The 15,185-nt window shown below is 39.7% G+C and overlaps 2 protein-coding genes across 2 annotated transcripts in view; one reads left to right on the top strand and one right to left on the bottom strand.

Moving 5' to 3' along the window:
* The first annotated feature begins 259 nt into the window (after nt 1–259).
* Nucleotides 260–4,897, top strand: PPP1R3G (protein phosphatase 1 regulatory subunit 3G). Its single transcript, XM_070942530.1, has one exon. The coding sequence runs from the start codon at nt 393–395 to the stop codon at nt 1,437–1,439; it is 1,047 nt and encodes a 348-aa protein (XP_070798631.1). The 5' UTR covers nt 260–392; the 3' UTR covers nt 1,440–4,897.
* Nucleotides 4,898–8,727: 3,830 nt separating this feature from the next.
* The window catches only part of LYRM4 (LYR motif containing 4), a 45,873-nt gene continuing 39,415 nt past the window's right edge, over nt 8,728–15,185 (bottom strand). Inside the window, exon 3 of the mRNA XM_070942529.1 lies at nt 8,728–9,071. Coding sequence (XP_070798630.1) covers nt 9,009–9,071 — 63 coding nt within the window. The 3' untranslated portion in view covers nt 8,728–9,008. The remainder of the gene's footprint in view (nt 9,072–15,185) is intronic.

Below are 15,185 nucleotides of genomic sequence, written 5' to 3'. Positions count from 1 at the left end.
CCCATCTCCCCCATCCCACTTTCCTCAGGAAAGTGACGCGCGCCCGCCCGCTTCCCAATTTGCCGCGCGGAGCGGCTACGTGCCTTTGAGCTTGTGGCGAATGTCTTTTTTTTCTCTCTCTCACTTACGGGTTCTTGTGGGAGGTCCCGCCCCGCCCCATCCTTCCTCGAGGGAGGGGAAGGGAGAAAGGCGAGGGAAAAAGGGGGCGCGTCTCCTGGTCTGAGGGACTTTTTTTTTTTTTGCCTCCCCGACAGATAAAGCGACCTGCTTTGAAACGGAGCGGCGCTGCTTCCCACGGAGCTCCGAAGTGGGGCGGGAGGGGAAAAAACAAAACAAAACCGAAGCTGGCTTCTCCCGAGGCGGGAGCTTCGGCTTAGCGTCGGCGCCATGCTATGGAGAACCGCGGCTCGGCAGTCCTGAGTTTGGGGCAACTTTTTGCTCCCTTCGGGGAGCACCAGCCCAACGAAGAAGCTGCATTAGCCCCAGCATGGCGAGTAGATGCCGAGGAGGAGGAGGAAGAGGAGGAGGCGACGGCAGCGGAGGAGAGCCAGCAGCAACCGCGGGACTGCACCGTGGCAGCCGCTCGGGAGAAGGACGAGGAGGCGCTGCTGGAGAGGCGCCGTCGCCGCGGCCGCTCCTTCTCGCTGCCGGACAGCCCTTCTTTGGCAGCGGCGCGGTTCTTCCAGAGAAGGCGGCTGCCGGACGACAGCGACGGGAGCGAGGATGACGAGGACGACGGGGCGGCTTCGCCGACGGGGGGCCTCGGCGGCTGCTGCACCAAGTGCAAGAAGCGGGTGCAGTTCGCCGATTCCCTGGGCTTGTGCTTGGCCAGCGTGAAGCACTACAGCGCGGCCGAGGAGCCGCAGGTTCCCCACGCCGTGCTCTCCCGCTTGCAGAGCTTCCCCATGAGGCAGAGGGACTTCGAGGACTTCACCGCCGCCTTGGCCGAGTTGGGGGGTTGCGCGTCGTCGTCGTCGCTTTTTCCTCGGCCTCCGCCTCAGGTCCCGCTCCAGCTCGCGCCCCCGTTGGATGGGGCGGACAAGCAAAACGGCGCCGAGCGGCTGCAGCGGGACCGCGTCTGCTTGGAGGAGGTGACGGGAACGGCGCTGTCCGGGGCGCCCACGGACGTGCGCGGCGTGGTGAGGGTGCTGAGTTGCCCCGGCTCCAAGGAGGTGACGGTGCGCTACACTTTCAACGAGTGGCTTTCGTTCCTGGACGTCCCGGCTCTGCAGCTCCCCAATGGGGACCCTTCGGATGGCTCCGCTCCGGTCGAGCGTTACCAGTTCTCGCTCTGTCTTCCTCCTGGTTTGCCAGACGGGACGGCCGTGCATTTCGCTATCTGCTATCGAAGCCAGCAAGGGGAGCATTGGGACAACAACGGCGGGGCCAATTACACCCTCCGAGATTGCAGCTCCGAAAAGTCAGCAACTCCCCTGTGATGAGACTCGGGAGGCGGGTTGCCAACCGGCTCTTGCGAGAGCCTGAAATTGCTCCAGAAACCAGCCTAATTTGCCTTGCGTTATTACAATCTTCCTGAGTCCTGCAACACAGCATCCTAAGGGCTGAACCTATCCACGACTTGCCTTTGTGCCCCTTTCTTCCTTCTAGCGGTCCAAACTTGCGAGATAGCCAGCCATACCTTCGCGCTTCAGTCGTCGTGCCACCAGCCTGGTAAGCCTTGCGGGCTTCGAATTGGATCGAAGAGGCAGCCAAATGGGAGAATCGTGGTCCGGCTTAGGAGAGAGAAGCCTGCATTTGCGTTGTTACCAGAATCCTGAATATTTCTGGCACTTTTGACCAGGAAAATGAGAATGCTTTAAGACCCATTGGATAGCAGTTCTAGTGAAGTCTCTTTCCTGGTATGGGTATCCGAGTTGGAGCTATGTCCACTTTTGGGTATGAAAAAGAGAATGAACTACAGTAGGATTGGAACTTTGTCCCCTTTAAAGCCATCTTTATTGATTTGAGCTGCTTTTTCCTGTTTTAGGCAGTGACTTCTACAAAGCCTGGAAGAATGCTGCCCGAATTCAGAACACTTCTCTGGGAATTGGATAACTAGAGCAAAAAATGTTTGAATAGTGTTTTCCCTTGCCTATTGTGCCTTAGAACAAAGCTTCTTTATAATTGCAGCTATGAAATTATGTTACTTTTGCAATGTATCAGTCTATAAGGGATGACTACTCTCATTTTGCTGTAAGTGATAGGTATGTTGGAAACTATTTACTTAAAAGATTACTTACACTTCTTAGCAGGAATTGATCAGGTCTTGATGAAATGGTGCATGGTTTGCATTGAAAATGTTAATGTCTGCTCCATTACCCAAGGGATCACAATGTCTTAAGAACAATTCCTATGCTATTTGGAGGATCTGTATAAGCTGTGAACTAAGTATGTATGTGAGAACTCAAATCTGAATGACTATTAGTAGGTTGACTCTTGCCTAGAGGATGACCAAAGGAAAAGGAGGTACAACAGTAGAAGTTTTCTGTCTAAATGCAACTTGCATCCCCCCTCCCCCCATTGAAATGTAATAATTTTATAAAAGAGGACAAGTAAACAATAGTTACCCACTGGGGCCTTTGGCTGTTCTATCTATTAGCTATGAGTAGTGAAAAACACAAATACAACTAAAATGATTTTCTGCTTCATGACTACTTCATTCTTTAAAATGCAGATTCTGTATCTCCAAATCATCTAATGTTGAAGTTTGAAAACTTACCTGACAGTAATAAATGGAGTGCACAACACTGAATTGTAATTTTGAAGGAACAGTTCAGTAAACTGTTGATTAGTTGAATAGTTTCTTCCAGATCTCCTCAACTAAGTGATCTAAAATTAACCTGTTTAGCAATCAGGTTGAATTAAGATCTCAATGTAATTCTCTTCATATGTAACCGTGCAGAGTTAGTTAGGTGATGGGTGGCTATATAAATGTTTAAAATAAAATAATAAATACATTAAAATATTTGCCTTTCAAGGACAAAACTGCAGGTGTATGTCACAATTTTTTGCATTCTAGATGTCTCGGATTTCAATTTGCAGAATCCTTCCACACTATTGCCTGCAGCCTAAGAATCCAGAATGTTGAAAAATCTAATGCATGTGAAGAGTCTTAGTTAGAAAGACCAGGGTCTGCTTCCAAAAATACTTTTCTAAACTTGGGGTCTTTTTAAATAAGCCATTCTCAGCTTCTTTTAGGAAAAAAAAAACTTTTCTAAAGTTTCTGGAACTTTTAAAAGATACTGATACAGAGGCCTTGGTAGTTTGAAGTAACTGATTTTTCTCTTATGAGCATCTGGGAGAGAAATACTATATAATTAAAACCCACAGTTATTTAATAGTGAGGGTGAAGGGAGATTATAAGAGCAGATAAAATATTATCTAACAAACTCAGCTTATTCATGTTTTCCAGTTGTAATGTGATTGTATCTTTTATTAGGAAGACCTGATAGTTTTTTAAGGAGAAGGGGGTACTTAAAATTTTATAAGAAAATGTTTGCCAGGTGTTTACAGGTGTAAACACTAGGTGACTTGGCCCAGTATGGCTTTCAAATAGGTGTATTGTATGTTTGCAAATTGGTGGGGTCCCCTTCATATGCTGTTGCATTCCTATAAAGGAGATAGGACAAGCATTTATTTTTGTTGTGCAGAGCAGTCCTAACTTTTCTGGCTGCTTGCTGATTAACATATATTTAGAATGTAATCATTATGAACAATATACTTCCTTTTTTAACGAGTATTGTTTTAAAATTTCATGGTGCTCCCAATTGTTTGTTTAAAGCATAGTCTGACAAAAATATATATTAATCATGCACTCAGCAGATGAATCAGGACGAAGATTAGACTATAATTGAAATTTAAATGCTACACAGCCAGTATGGAAAGAGGCACACTGATTTGTAGTATTTTAGTTTTTCTTTAAAAAAAAGATTCTTGTTGCTGAAATAATAGATTTATTTGTTCAGTATTCAGGAAAAAAAAATCATTTAAAAAAATGTTGTATTATAAATGCACAAACTCCTGTAGAGTTTATTTCTTCTTAGTATTATTTCCAAAATGTTAGTGGTGCAACTGAAAAAGTTGAAAAACTGAAAAAAATATTCCTTTTGGAATAGAAAATACTTGATATAGGGCCACAGTCAGTAGTGAGTCATAATTCATTTCCAACATAAACTTTGCTGCCACTACTGCCTTAAGTGGTAAGATTGTATTATTTCAGGAAAAGAAGGCAGTTTATAACTTCTCTAAAATAATTATACATATGAGGGGATAGACAGGTTATGTGATAGGATAAAATCTCTTAAGGTTTTAAATAAGCTTAAACTATGTGGCATCTAAACATTCACAGCAGGAATCAGAAAAACATCACAAAACATTATGTGCCTTTTTAGTAAAAGCCAGTAAAAACTGGCTTTACCAAAATATAGAAAATATGTCTCCTGGGCATAGTCTTGATGAAAAAATACTCAGAGGATGCTAACAAATCTTCTTGAGATCTTTGGTTTGTGCAATATGTTAAATCTATGAATAGTGTATAAATGTTCCTGTTCTATGAGAGCAATATCAAACATCATCTAATGCCTTCATGGAAGCAAATGAAAGAAAGGGTTACCATTGAATTGGGTAAGAATTTCTTTAAATATGCACTAGGGATATACTAAGAAAATACTGTCAAACTTCTTAGAAAATAAAATGCTTTTCAAAATGAATAAATTATATTCCTGCTTTGCTACACATGACAATTCTTGCCTTTGATGTGTGTGTGTGTGTGGTGTCTTAACCAAGCCTTTGCAAACCTATTGCAAAGGAGAGGCAGGGGATTTCAGGAAGTCTTGATGTTTTATTGGATTGGCAAGATTGTATGATTTCTTAAAGCCCATATGGATTAAACAGCAGTAAAGGCTGTGTTTGCTTTTATTTGTTACGTTTAAAATATCAGAGCATTGATTGTATGTGAAAGAGAGATTAATTCTCTTGACAGGTTTTGAAGCTGAGACAGAGCAAACATAAAATAACAGAAGTTGAAAATTTTCAGGATGTAGCCAGAATTGGTTGCTCTATGAAGCTAACTAAACTGGTTAGTACTCTGGAAGTCCCAGGATGACAGGCCTTGGGAAGGCGAAAAAACATCCTAAAGAAGAAAGCGGCAGGCCATTCCATATTGTTGCCAAGAAAAGTGTGTGTGTGAAGACTTCAAAAATGAACTCGGTTTAAAGCCTTTATCACCATTGCCCTCTCTTATTTTCTGTTCGGTGTTCGTCAAGAAGTGAACTTTGAAATATTCATACATACTGTATATCTAATATTTTCATCAGCTACAATACTAGATGCTGCTTCATACTGCAACTTGCTTTGAATTCTATGAGCACAATATCTAGAAACTCTTGTGTTGTATAGATTAAAAATTGGTGCAATTTAATTTGGGAGAATTAAAATTATTGTGCTCTCTAGAAATCTTCAGGTTGAGGGATGCTCTAATTTTGTTTATCAACTGCTATCTCCTACTGGATGGGGAATTCTGGGAGTTGGGAGTCCACACATCTTAAAGCAATTGAGGTTGAGAAGCCATGCCCTATAAACTTATGGATGAATTGTAGAGGAAAGGTTAAATTTGTAAAAATACCTTCCCTTTTTCCAATGGAAGTCTTTGCTAGATCTGGGCCTATCCTGTTCTGTGGTTAGGGGGACAATCCAGAAAGTGCTGCAAAATAAAACTCACAGACTAGTGGGACTTAAGTGGAGTGAAGTTTGCTTTCGTTTTAAATGCCAAAAGTCCAGGCCACCCCATACATTTTTAATAGTATTCTGAAATAAGTTTCGAAGGAAAGAGAAAATATATTTGATTTTTCCTAATGTTCTTCCTGCCATTGATGTGCTGAGATAACTTGCTTCCAGTTGGATCACTCTTCAAATTTGTTTATATTCCTGAATTTAATCCTTTTGTCTGTGAGAAAATTTGCATTGGAATTGGTAATCCCCTCCCCCCAAATATACTTTGCTGCTAGTCCTCTTTCACATGAAGAAAATACAAGGAATATCTGTAACTATTTTACTACACTTGATTGTTGCCTCCTGAGAGTCAATTAATGATGGTGATCTAAAAATCAAATCAAGAATTAAATGTTATCCTGATTTGGATTAGGGTACTAGAAAAAGGGGACGAAAATGCAATACTTGGCAAGTCTGAATTTGGTAAATATAATCAATTAATTAAACCAATACATTCTTGTATGGTTAAATATCTACTAGACATATTTCATTTGAAAGAATGCATTTGACTATCTTATTCTGAGAATACAATGTCAAAACCTTATTTTTTGCTTCAGGAGATAGATAGATTTTTTATCATGCATATATTTTCCTCAGTTGGAATACTTTTCAGAGGGACAGAAAGTTTGGTTCCAGAATTTTCCTGGATTCTGTAGCTTTATGTTTCTATAGATGAGTGGGTCTTCATGACACTTTTAAAAAAGTAATTAGTTGTGTGTTCTTTAATATGTTCAGGTATTTTGATAACTTTATTTTATTCAATTGTGAGAAAGTATAAATTCATTTTCATAGATTACATTAATTTGAAATGTACCTATCTATGTGCTCCTAAAGTTAACTGGTCACTACCCATTATAAAATCATAGTAGAAATCAAACTGAAAATAGACAATAACTGGAGATTTTGCTTTTCTGCTTTAGTGCTACGAACTTCTGGGAATGAAGACATTCAGATTGCAATCCTAGAAAGATTTATTCAGAGGTAAATACTATTGATGACATGTCTACGTAACTAAGAAAAATGTAATCAAAATATTTAACAGTAATTTTACATTAGCTGTATTCATACAAGTTATTTTATGCAGATTCCACCATACCATTGTCTTGTACTGAATTTTTAGTGTGTCTTTCTGGGCCTTCGTGTTCTACATTAGTTTACATTTGTCCCCCAAAGCGAAAGGAATTTTTTTGGGGGGGTGATGTCAACCCTGGACATCCTATTTCTATGCCTGAAAAAAATAAATGTAAAAACTCCAGATTCACCATAGGGAAGATACACTGTTCAAATGGACTAAAACAATTTCTTGAAGTATTTGGAAGTGCTGTTCAATAAACAGATAACTATGAAGGAATGTAGAATATTCTTTCTCAGCCTGTTTGATGAAAAACAGGCCCATGAGATACAGTTCTTATTTCGGATAGTTTCACCATCCAGTATTGTAGAAGACATGTATTTGCAGTTGTCTGGAAGAACCTCTTGTGGTTGTGGCAAAACATTCTATGATGCAACTGATCCAATTTACTAGAACTAACAATGATGAATTTATACTAATTGAGCTTGGTTTACAAAAACACGGCCTATAGCAGTGGTGGCGAACCTCTTACTTACCGAGTGCTGAACAAGAACATGCTTCGCGCCCTGCGGGTGCTCGTGTGCCATCCACAGTAACAAGTGGCTCCTCCCCACGTGCTGTGCGCACAACCGCACCACCTGTGCATGCGCACAGCTTTCACGCATGTGCACTAACGCATGCTGCACACACAACTGCACCATATGCGCATGCGCACAGCTTTTGCGTGCACAGTGCACATGTGCAAATGCTGTCTGCGCATGCACACAATCTCATGTGCATGTGCAAATACGCGCGCATACACAGGAGAGCTCCAAAGACCAGCTGGGTCCCCTGAATTGCGCACATGCGCACCAGAGGCCTGAGCACCAGGTGGGGCGAGTGCACATGCAGAGTTTCAAGTGAGTTTGGCGACGGACTGAGTGCCCGGAAAAATGGCTCTCCGTGCCACTTCTGGCACGCGTGCCATAGGTTAGCCAACACGGGCCTATAGCATTTGATTTCTAGAAGCTACATACTTGATTTCTAAGACAACCATATTTTACACAAGCTTACATAAATGGTGACAAAATTAAATATAGATTGATCCATAACCTTGGAAGATATTTTGCCATTTCAATTTCTACAATCCCGCATAGAAATCAAATGTGGCCAATTATGGATGCTGTTTGCCTACCTACCAATTTGCTTTGGCAAGTTTTTCTATTCCTGAGTAATGGATGTGGTTTGGGATTATATTTACTTATCTGATATGGTTGACAGACACTTTTGTGTGTTCTTAAATAACTAGTAGCACTCATCAGATGTGCTACTAAATATCTGGCTGCTTTGCAAAACTTCAGAATGTTTTTTTTTTAAAGATTTGGTATTGGTCTTTGACCTTTGAAATAGCAAACAGACTAATTTTGGTTCATGAATTTTGAAACTGATAAGAAGATTCTACAGTCAGCAACATAGTGAAGCAATTTATTTCTTACTTGCATGTTCTGTCAGCATACAAAATAATTTTCTGTTGAAAAAATTTTAAGTTCTTACTGGAATTTTTTTGTAGCTGCAAATAAAGAGGTGTGGATCTCCAGTTAATATCCCTGGAATAGGGGAATCTCGTCTAATCGAGGAGTCCTGTTCATTTGTGGTTTACAAATTGTGGCTAGTCATGTCTCCAGAAATGTCCTTATAGACTCCTAAATTCTCACATTTTCTATTTTAAGATCACGTAATAACAAATGTAAGCTACACTGGTGGGAAATTTATATTTTTTACAGACTTGTACTGGAATGGGACTAAAGTTCAAATGGACTTCAGTTTATAGAAATTGGTTTTGAGTCTGATTTCCTGAGTTGCAAAATATATTCATGACCCAGACAAAAAGTGCACATTAGCAGAAGGAAGTGAGCAAATATTTTATTGTCAGGAAAATAATATGAGCAAACAATGACATTCATGTACAATGAAACAAATCCATTTTATTGGCACGTAAATAATAAAATTCTAATAAAACTATACTTTATACAATCATTCTTATGTTTTCAGACCAGAGGAATAAGATAGCTGAGTCATATATATATACAGATGATAATATGCATTTAAATGTAAATCTGTGCCTGCTGTAGAATGCTGGGAATGGTCAGTAGTTGTCCTTTACTTCTGAAGGAAAAAAGCATCAGAATTATGCTTTTTGTGGGCACTCAATAACAAGCTTCTCTGCTGTATACAATTGACCAATAGTGACCTGGGGAAAAAGAAAGTGTAATTAATGACCTGATATACGGATTTTAATACACAGATTTTCATAGAGTAGCTCATTTGAAATTATGTGCTCATACGAAATTATGATAGAAGCATAATGTTATCTTTTGGGGAGGAGACAAGGACAGAGAAGACATATAAGCTACATTGGTGGACGCTTCCTTTTTCCTGTCCAGTACAAAAACCTAAATCACATTAACATTGGGAAAGTTGAGGCTTGAAAAGTGAAAATGGGGTTTGGTTTGTGGGTGGGATCACATGCCTTGCGGTTCTCAAGCACGACTTTTATTCATTTTAATGGCAGGGAAATGTAAATAAAGTCACCTGGTTGTGAAGAAGACATCTAAAACAGATTCAATTCGTTTGTACCAGCAGGGGGTTGACAGCCTTTGGATTCATGGCGGCTTTGTTTCCAAACCAGACATACCATTCTTATCTAATAGGTATAACAGTAAAATACGATTTTCTTTCTTTTGTTCAATCCTGCCTGATTCTTGGAGACTGCTGGGACAAGTTTTCTTGGCAAGGCTTTTCAGAAGTTGTTTGCCATTGCTTCTTTCTTATGGCTGAGAGAAAGTGATTGCCCAAGATCATTCAGCTGGCTTTATTTCCAAGGCGAGACTAGAACTCACAGTCTCCCAGTTTCTAGCTTGATGCCTTATCCTTTACACCAAATTGGCTCTCTAATATATCCATATAACATGCCTATATCAAATTGTTTGCTTTTTTTAATTCAAAGTTGTCAATTTTCATTATGTTTAAACTTACTGAGGCTTCTACCAAAGTTATTACAGCTGTTGTTTCCTGTTTCTAATACAGTACATACGCATTTAAACGCATAGAAAGAGCTTAAACAACTCTGTATCATATACTTTTTTCAGGATAAAAAAAATATCAAATGCTAGAATGTAAAGAATGTAGGCATGAAAAATAAAACCTTCATAAATTAAAGGGAATGTCCACAGAGACAAGGCAGAATCCCTAGCCTTAAGTAATATTTGCTGAAAGTGACATCCTGAGTAACTGCAGTTAAGAACAGCTACATATATATAGGCACTGATAGGCCTGTAATAGTTTAAAAGGATAGCGGTGAGGTTTCAGTGAGCTGTTGTGTGTGCCTTTGTTTACACTTGGCGTTTGCAGTGTTTGCCAAAAACAAGAATACTGAACTACCCAATCTATGCATGACCTAGAACACAACATTCCCTACCCAGTATTTTTGGCAGGGGAAAAAGCTAATAGATCAAATGTCCAAGGAGGTAGCTCCAGCTGATCACTTCTATTTAATCAAGGAAGAATCTCCCCGAAGGTAATCAACCCTTTCCCCTCCTCTCTCTCTGTTCTGAAGAGAAGCTTTTCATCTGTTGTTAGAATAACATCTTGAGTCTAGGCTTTTATTATTTATTTCACTTCTAACATAAATATATATTTCCCAGTTCAAACACATAATTTCTCTCTCAATACACTTAGTGGAATAATTGGTCACATAAATAAACACAGGCCTTTCTGCCAAATACAATATATAGACTGGTTCATCCATGTAAAATTTCTCATTTGATATCTGCAGTTAAAACTGAACTGATTTATTCAAGGCTGGATCACAGATGCAAGAGGTATCCCTTACAAGATGAGGGCATAATGCATTTGCTTTCCTCTAATTCATACATTTAACTGACCAAAGCTTGATACTCTATGATAGGGGTGTCAAACTGGAGGCCCGCGGTCGGATGCATCATGTGCAGGCCACACCCACCCCAGCTCCGTGAAGGAGAAAAACATCGCAAAAAGTCATGTGACAGCAACGTGACACAGCGAGTTTGACCCCTGTGCTCTATGAAGACAAGTCCATCTGCAATTTATGCAAGCTTGCATGCAAAAGCATACTCAGCTTTTGTTTTATTTTTTTTAAATTGGTGAGAAATGGACCAGACCTGCAGTTTTAGCTGGACTTATATCTATATCTTTAGTAATAGAACACAATCTTCATCAGATGTATAAATACCCAGATGAGCATTTAAAGAACCTCAATTACTGTCAAGTAACCAATTCTTAGTATCTTTCAACAATCATACACATTAGATTTCTCTTCAACAGAATCAGCTGATACTGATTTTCTACCATAGCATAGCAACTATATGTCACGGTTCCCAAACCAAGCCAGCAAAAGAAGAGGCTACACTGTGAGCAGAAGACTCTTTACTGGAGTCCCAGCTTGGCACGTGGTGAACAATACAAGTAAAAGGGTTTCTAGCCAGCATTACTGGCTTCTGCTAGCCAGTATGGCTATACTGACTCAGCATGCCCTGCCCTCCTGTTCCCGCTCCAGGAAGTACTTTTTGGGCCTGGCTCCAGCAAGTACTCTTTGAGCCTGGTTGCTCCCTGGCCAGCTCCAGCAAGTACTCTTCAGGCCTGGATGACTTGTGAAGCTGGCTTGCCTTCCTGGCTCCCCTCCCAGTGTGAGTCCCATCTCCCGACACCCATCTGTGCTCCCCATGAACCCGCCTCCCCCTGTACATGTGTGGCAATTCTGAAACAGCACGTTGTGGCAACTTTGAACAGTGTGCTGTCTCAGACATTGACACTATAATTGGGACAGGCAACTCGGTCACTAAGTGAAATCATGACTATCCTTATGATCTTACTTCATCTTATCTTTACTTTACAGACCTGTGAAAGTCATAAATGTGAGAATTAGTCATAAAGTTACTTTTCCTCACCATCATAGCTGTAAAAGGTTACTAAATGAGGCATTTGCTAAATGAGGACTACCTGTATTATATTTTGGTATGATAATGCACAATTTGGACATCAGTGCCTGTTTGAGGTCAAGTAGAAATGTAAATGCTTATTTCTACTCCCTGAACAAGAACATTTTTACAAGGGTTCCAACTTTTTCCCCTTCTGGCATAACTCTCTTCCGTTTTACCGTTTCCGTAGAAACAAATGAAAAAGTCAAAAATGAAAAAAAAGGTTACCAAGTTCATAACAGCTTTAGAGCCAACAACTATGTTTAAAGTACTTTGTATTTGTTAAATTAATTCCTACTATATTTTTGGACAATAGTTTGATAAATCTTATTTTAATGCTAACCTGAAGGAAGCCAAGTTGAAATGCTGTTCCAATAATTTAACACTGGGAGAAGGCTGAGACTTGACAAATTCTTTCATAGCAACTACTTCTCATTTAGTGCTTTTGGCCTAATTACAAACAACCAAACTTCATGCTTTCAACTCCAAAATCTATTCCCATAATTCCACTGTCATCCTAGTAATCACGCCTATTTTGTTATTCACAAAATGAACTTTCTCTTTTTCAACTAATGCTGCAGGCTTGCAGATTTGTGGGTACCATTAATATATTTTCTGGACAGAATGTATACTGTAAAAAATAAATTGTGCATAATCATACCAAAATACAACACAGGCATTATTCCTCATTTAGCAAATGACTCATTTAGTAACCTTTTACAGCTTTGATGGTGAGGAAAAGAACATTTATGTACATTGCTCACATTTATGATTTTCGCAGGTCTGTAAAGCAAAGATCATAAGTATAGTTATGATTTCACTTAGTGACCGAGTTGCCTGTCCCAATTATAGTTGCTAAACAAGGACTATCTGTACACCAAATATGCTATGGTGGAAAATTAGTATCAGCTGATTCTGTTGAAGAGAAATCTAATGTGTATGATTATTGAAAGATACTAAGAATTGTTTACTTGACAGTAACTGTGGTTCTTTAAATGCTCATCTGGGTATTTATACTAAGGGGATGTAGTACCTTGTTTTGGAAATTTCTAGAACTAAAATACTTTATAATGGAGCCCTGCCCCCGTGATATTATTGCATCAAGCAGAGCATTTAAAAAAATGTTTTGGGATGCAACACTTGTTTGTTAGTTGGCAAGATATAAATGGGTAGTAGCAAAAACTGTTTTAGAAGAACATGGACAGGGGAAACCTTTTGTCCCTTCTGTGCAATTACATGACAGATAAATATTTACTTAACTAAAGCCTTTCCCTCTGTTTGTATAGAAAGAGAGGCACTCGCCTGATATTAAGGCCATGAAAGGCCATATCAGATGGAGTCACCTGAGCAGGATAAAAGAAACAAAAAACTGCTATTCCTGACAATAAACAAAGAGAAGAAGTTGCTATGGGCTCAGGTAATTTATAATTCAGCTTTGACAAAATAGGTGACAAACTCCACAAAGTAGAGTTGAAGCAGGGGACAGAGATTAAGCAAATCCTTAAAGGAGAGGTCTTCAAACTTGGCAGCTTTAAGACTTGTGGATTTCAACTCCCAGAATTCTGGGAGTTAAAAGTCCACAAGTCTTAAAGCTGCCAAGTTTGAAGACCTCTGTTTAAAGTATTCCATTGTCAGGTTTGAAAAAAAAAATGCAGTGCCTTGAATAGTAAACATGCAACCTATAGAAAGCCTGCTAGATTTTAAAACCATCGGAAAAATAATACCTGAAGTTCAAAATAGTAAATAGGTCAAATTTAGCTTGGTTTGCTGCAGAGATCAAAAATCTTTTTCATGCCGGCCTCGAATTCTGGGAGTTGGAGACCATACTTAAAGCTGCTGAGGTTGAAAAGCACCGCTCTAGAGACCCAACTGGTCCGTTCCTGCTCTGGTGCAGAAAAGCATATATGAAATGGTGGGGGAATCAGAATGATTCAAAGAAACTGATTCAAAGTCTAAGCACCACCTAGAATGATTGGCTAATCTAGGCTCTATCTGAATCTTAGTAGTTTTGGAACATATATATGAAGTGCCAAAGGCTAGTCACTTTACCATATATGTACTTGAAAGATGTTGATTCTCAGAGACACAACTCTGCGTTTAGTTTTAAAATGCCTTTTCTAGTGTGTGTGTGTGTGTGTGTGTGTGTGTGTGTGAGAGAGAGAGAGAGAGAGAGAGATGCACACACAGATTTCTGTTTGCTTATGGGAAGGCAAAATGTGTGCAACATTGACCTTGAGGGCCAGAGCCCATGGACATCAGGTTCTTTACTGTTCATTCACTGTTTGGTACCCACCACAGTTGCCAATCATAGAGCAGGGTGTAGCTGGGATTCAGGGAGCTGGCTGCTTGCCCTGGGCAACTCAAATAACCTCATCAAGTAGAACTGATAAAACAGATGCTTTAAAGTAAAATGCTGTATATAGCCCTGTTAGTTAAAACAGCACTCCTAATCGCAGGAGAAAGAGGAAATTGTATATTTATGGCATGCAAAAATGGTAATTCTACTAATTTATTTGCCATTGTGGTTGCCACTGCAAAAAGACAGGAGAAATGTCTCTCTCTAAAGGGCATGCTAGCTACAAAGTTCGTATTTTTGGCATATCTGGAGGGTGACAAAATTGTTTTCCTCTTGGCGTCAAATTGTTTGCCAGACCTCATGGTTTCTGAAATGCCATGATTTTTAATGATTTAGGGTACGACATGATCAAGCTTGCCTCTCTAATAACCATTTAAGAAAATGAATAATTATAAACTCCAACATACTCATTTATAAAAATCTAAAAAAACCAATGACATGCAAATATCTTGGCAGATGACACTACAAAGCTTTTAGTTGTCCATTGCAACTTTGCCATAGATTGGCAAAGTTGATGAAGAAAGGACATTTCTCATCTTTCTCAGTGAGTTGCTGAAATGGACATTATAGCAATGACTAGTTTTTAATAATACGGTATTGAATATTTTCTTCAATATTTTCCCAGTCACCATCCAGCTTCCTTCCTCACTCTCTCTCCCAATTTCATGTCCCAGAGTTCTTCCCTAAGGTTGAGTACAGTTTAATCTTAGGTGCCCAAGGCAGTGCTCCAAATCCTGAGATTCAAGCATGGGAAGACAGGTGATAATCATGGCAAATATATGTAGTGTATCCTTTCCTCACCATGGAACACTCAACATCAGCAATGTGAAGAATAGATGCCTAAGCCAGAGAATGGACTTTCTCGTAGTTTTGAGTATGACACAAGGTGTCATGAATCATGAGAGAAGGAAAGAAAGTCTCTTCATTATTTTAAGAGTTTTGCGCCCATGGGCGAAACTGAAAATCAAAATTTTTATCAGTCTACATACACAGT

The sequence above is a fragment of the Pituophis catenifer genome, unplaced genomic scaffold, assembly GCF_029215685.1.
Source record: "Pituophis catenifer annectens isolate HBS135680 unplaced genomic scaffold, rPitCat1.0.hap2 SCAF_3, whole genome shotgun sequence".
Lineage (NCBI taxonomy): Eukaryota > Metazoa > Chordata > Lepidosauria > Squamata > Colubridae > Pituophis > Pituophis catenifer.
The sequence above is the reverse complement of the archived record's forward strand: the minus strand, read 5'-3'. Positions and strand labels throughout refer to the sequence as shown.

Bases quoted from the DNA above. Each gene is read 5' to 3' on its own strand.
- PPP1R3G (XM_070942530.1), top strand. From the start codon at position 393: ATGGAGAACCGCGGCTCGGCAGTCCTGAGTTTGGGGCAACTTTTTGCT.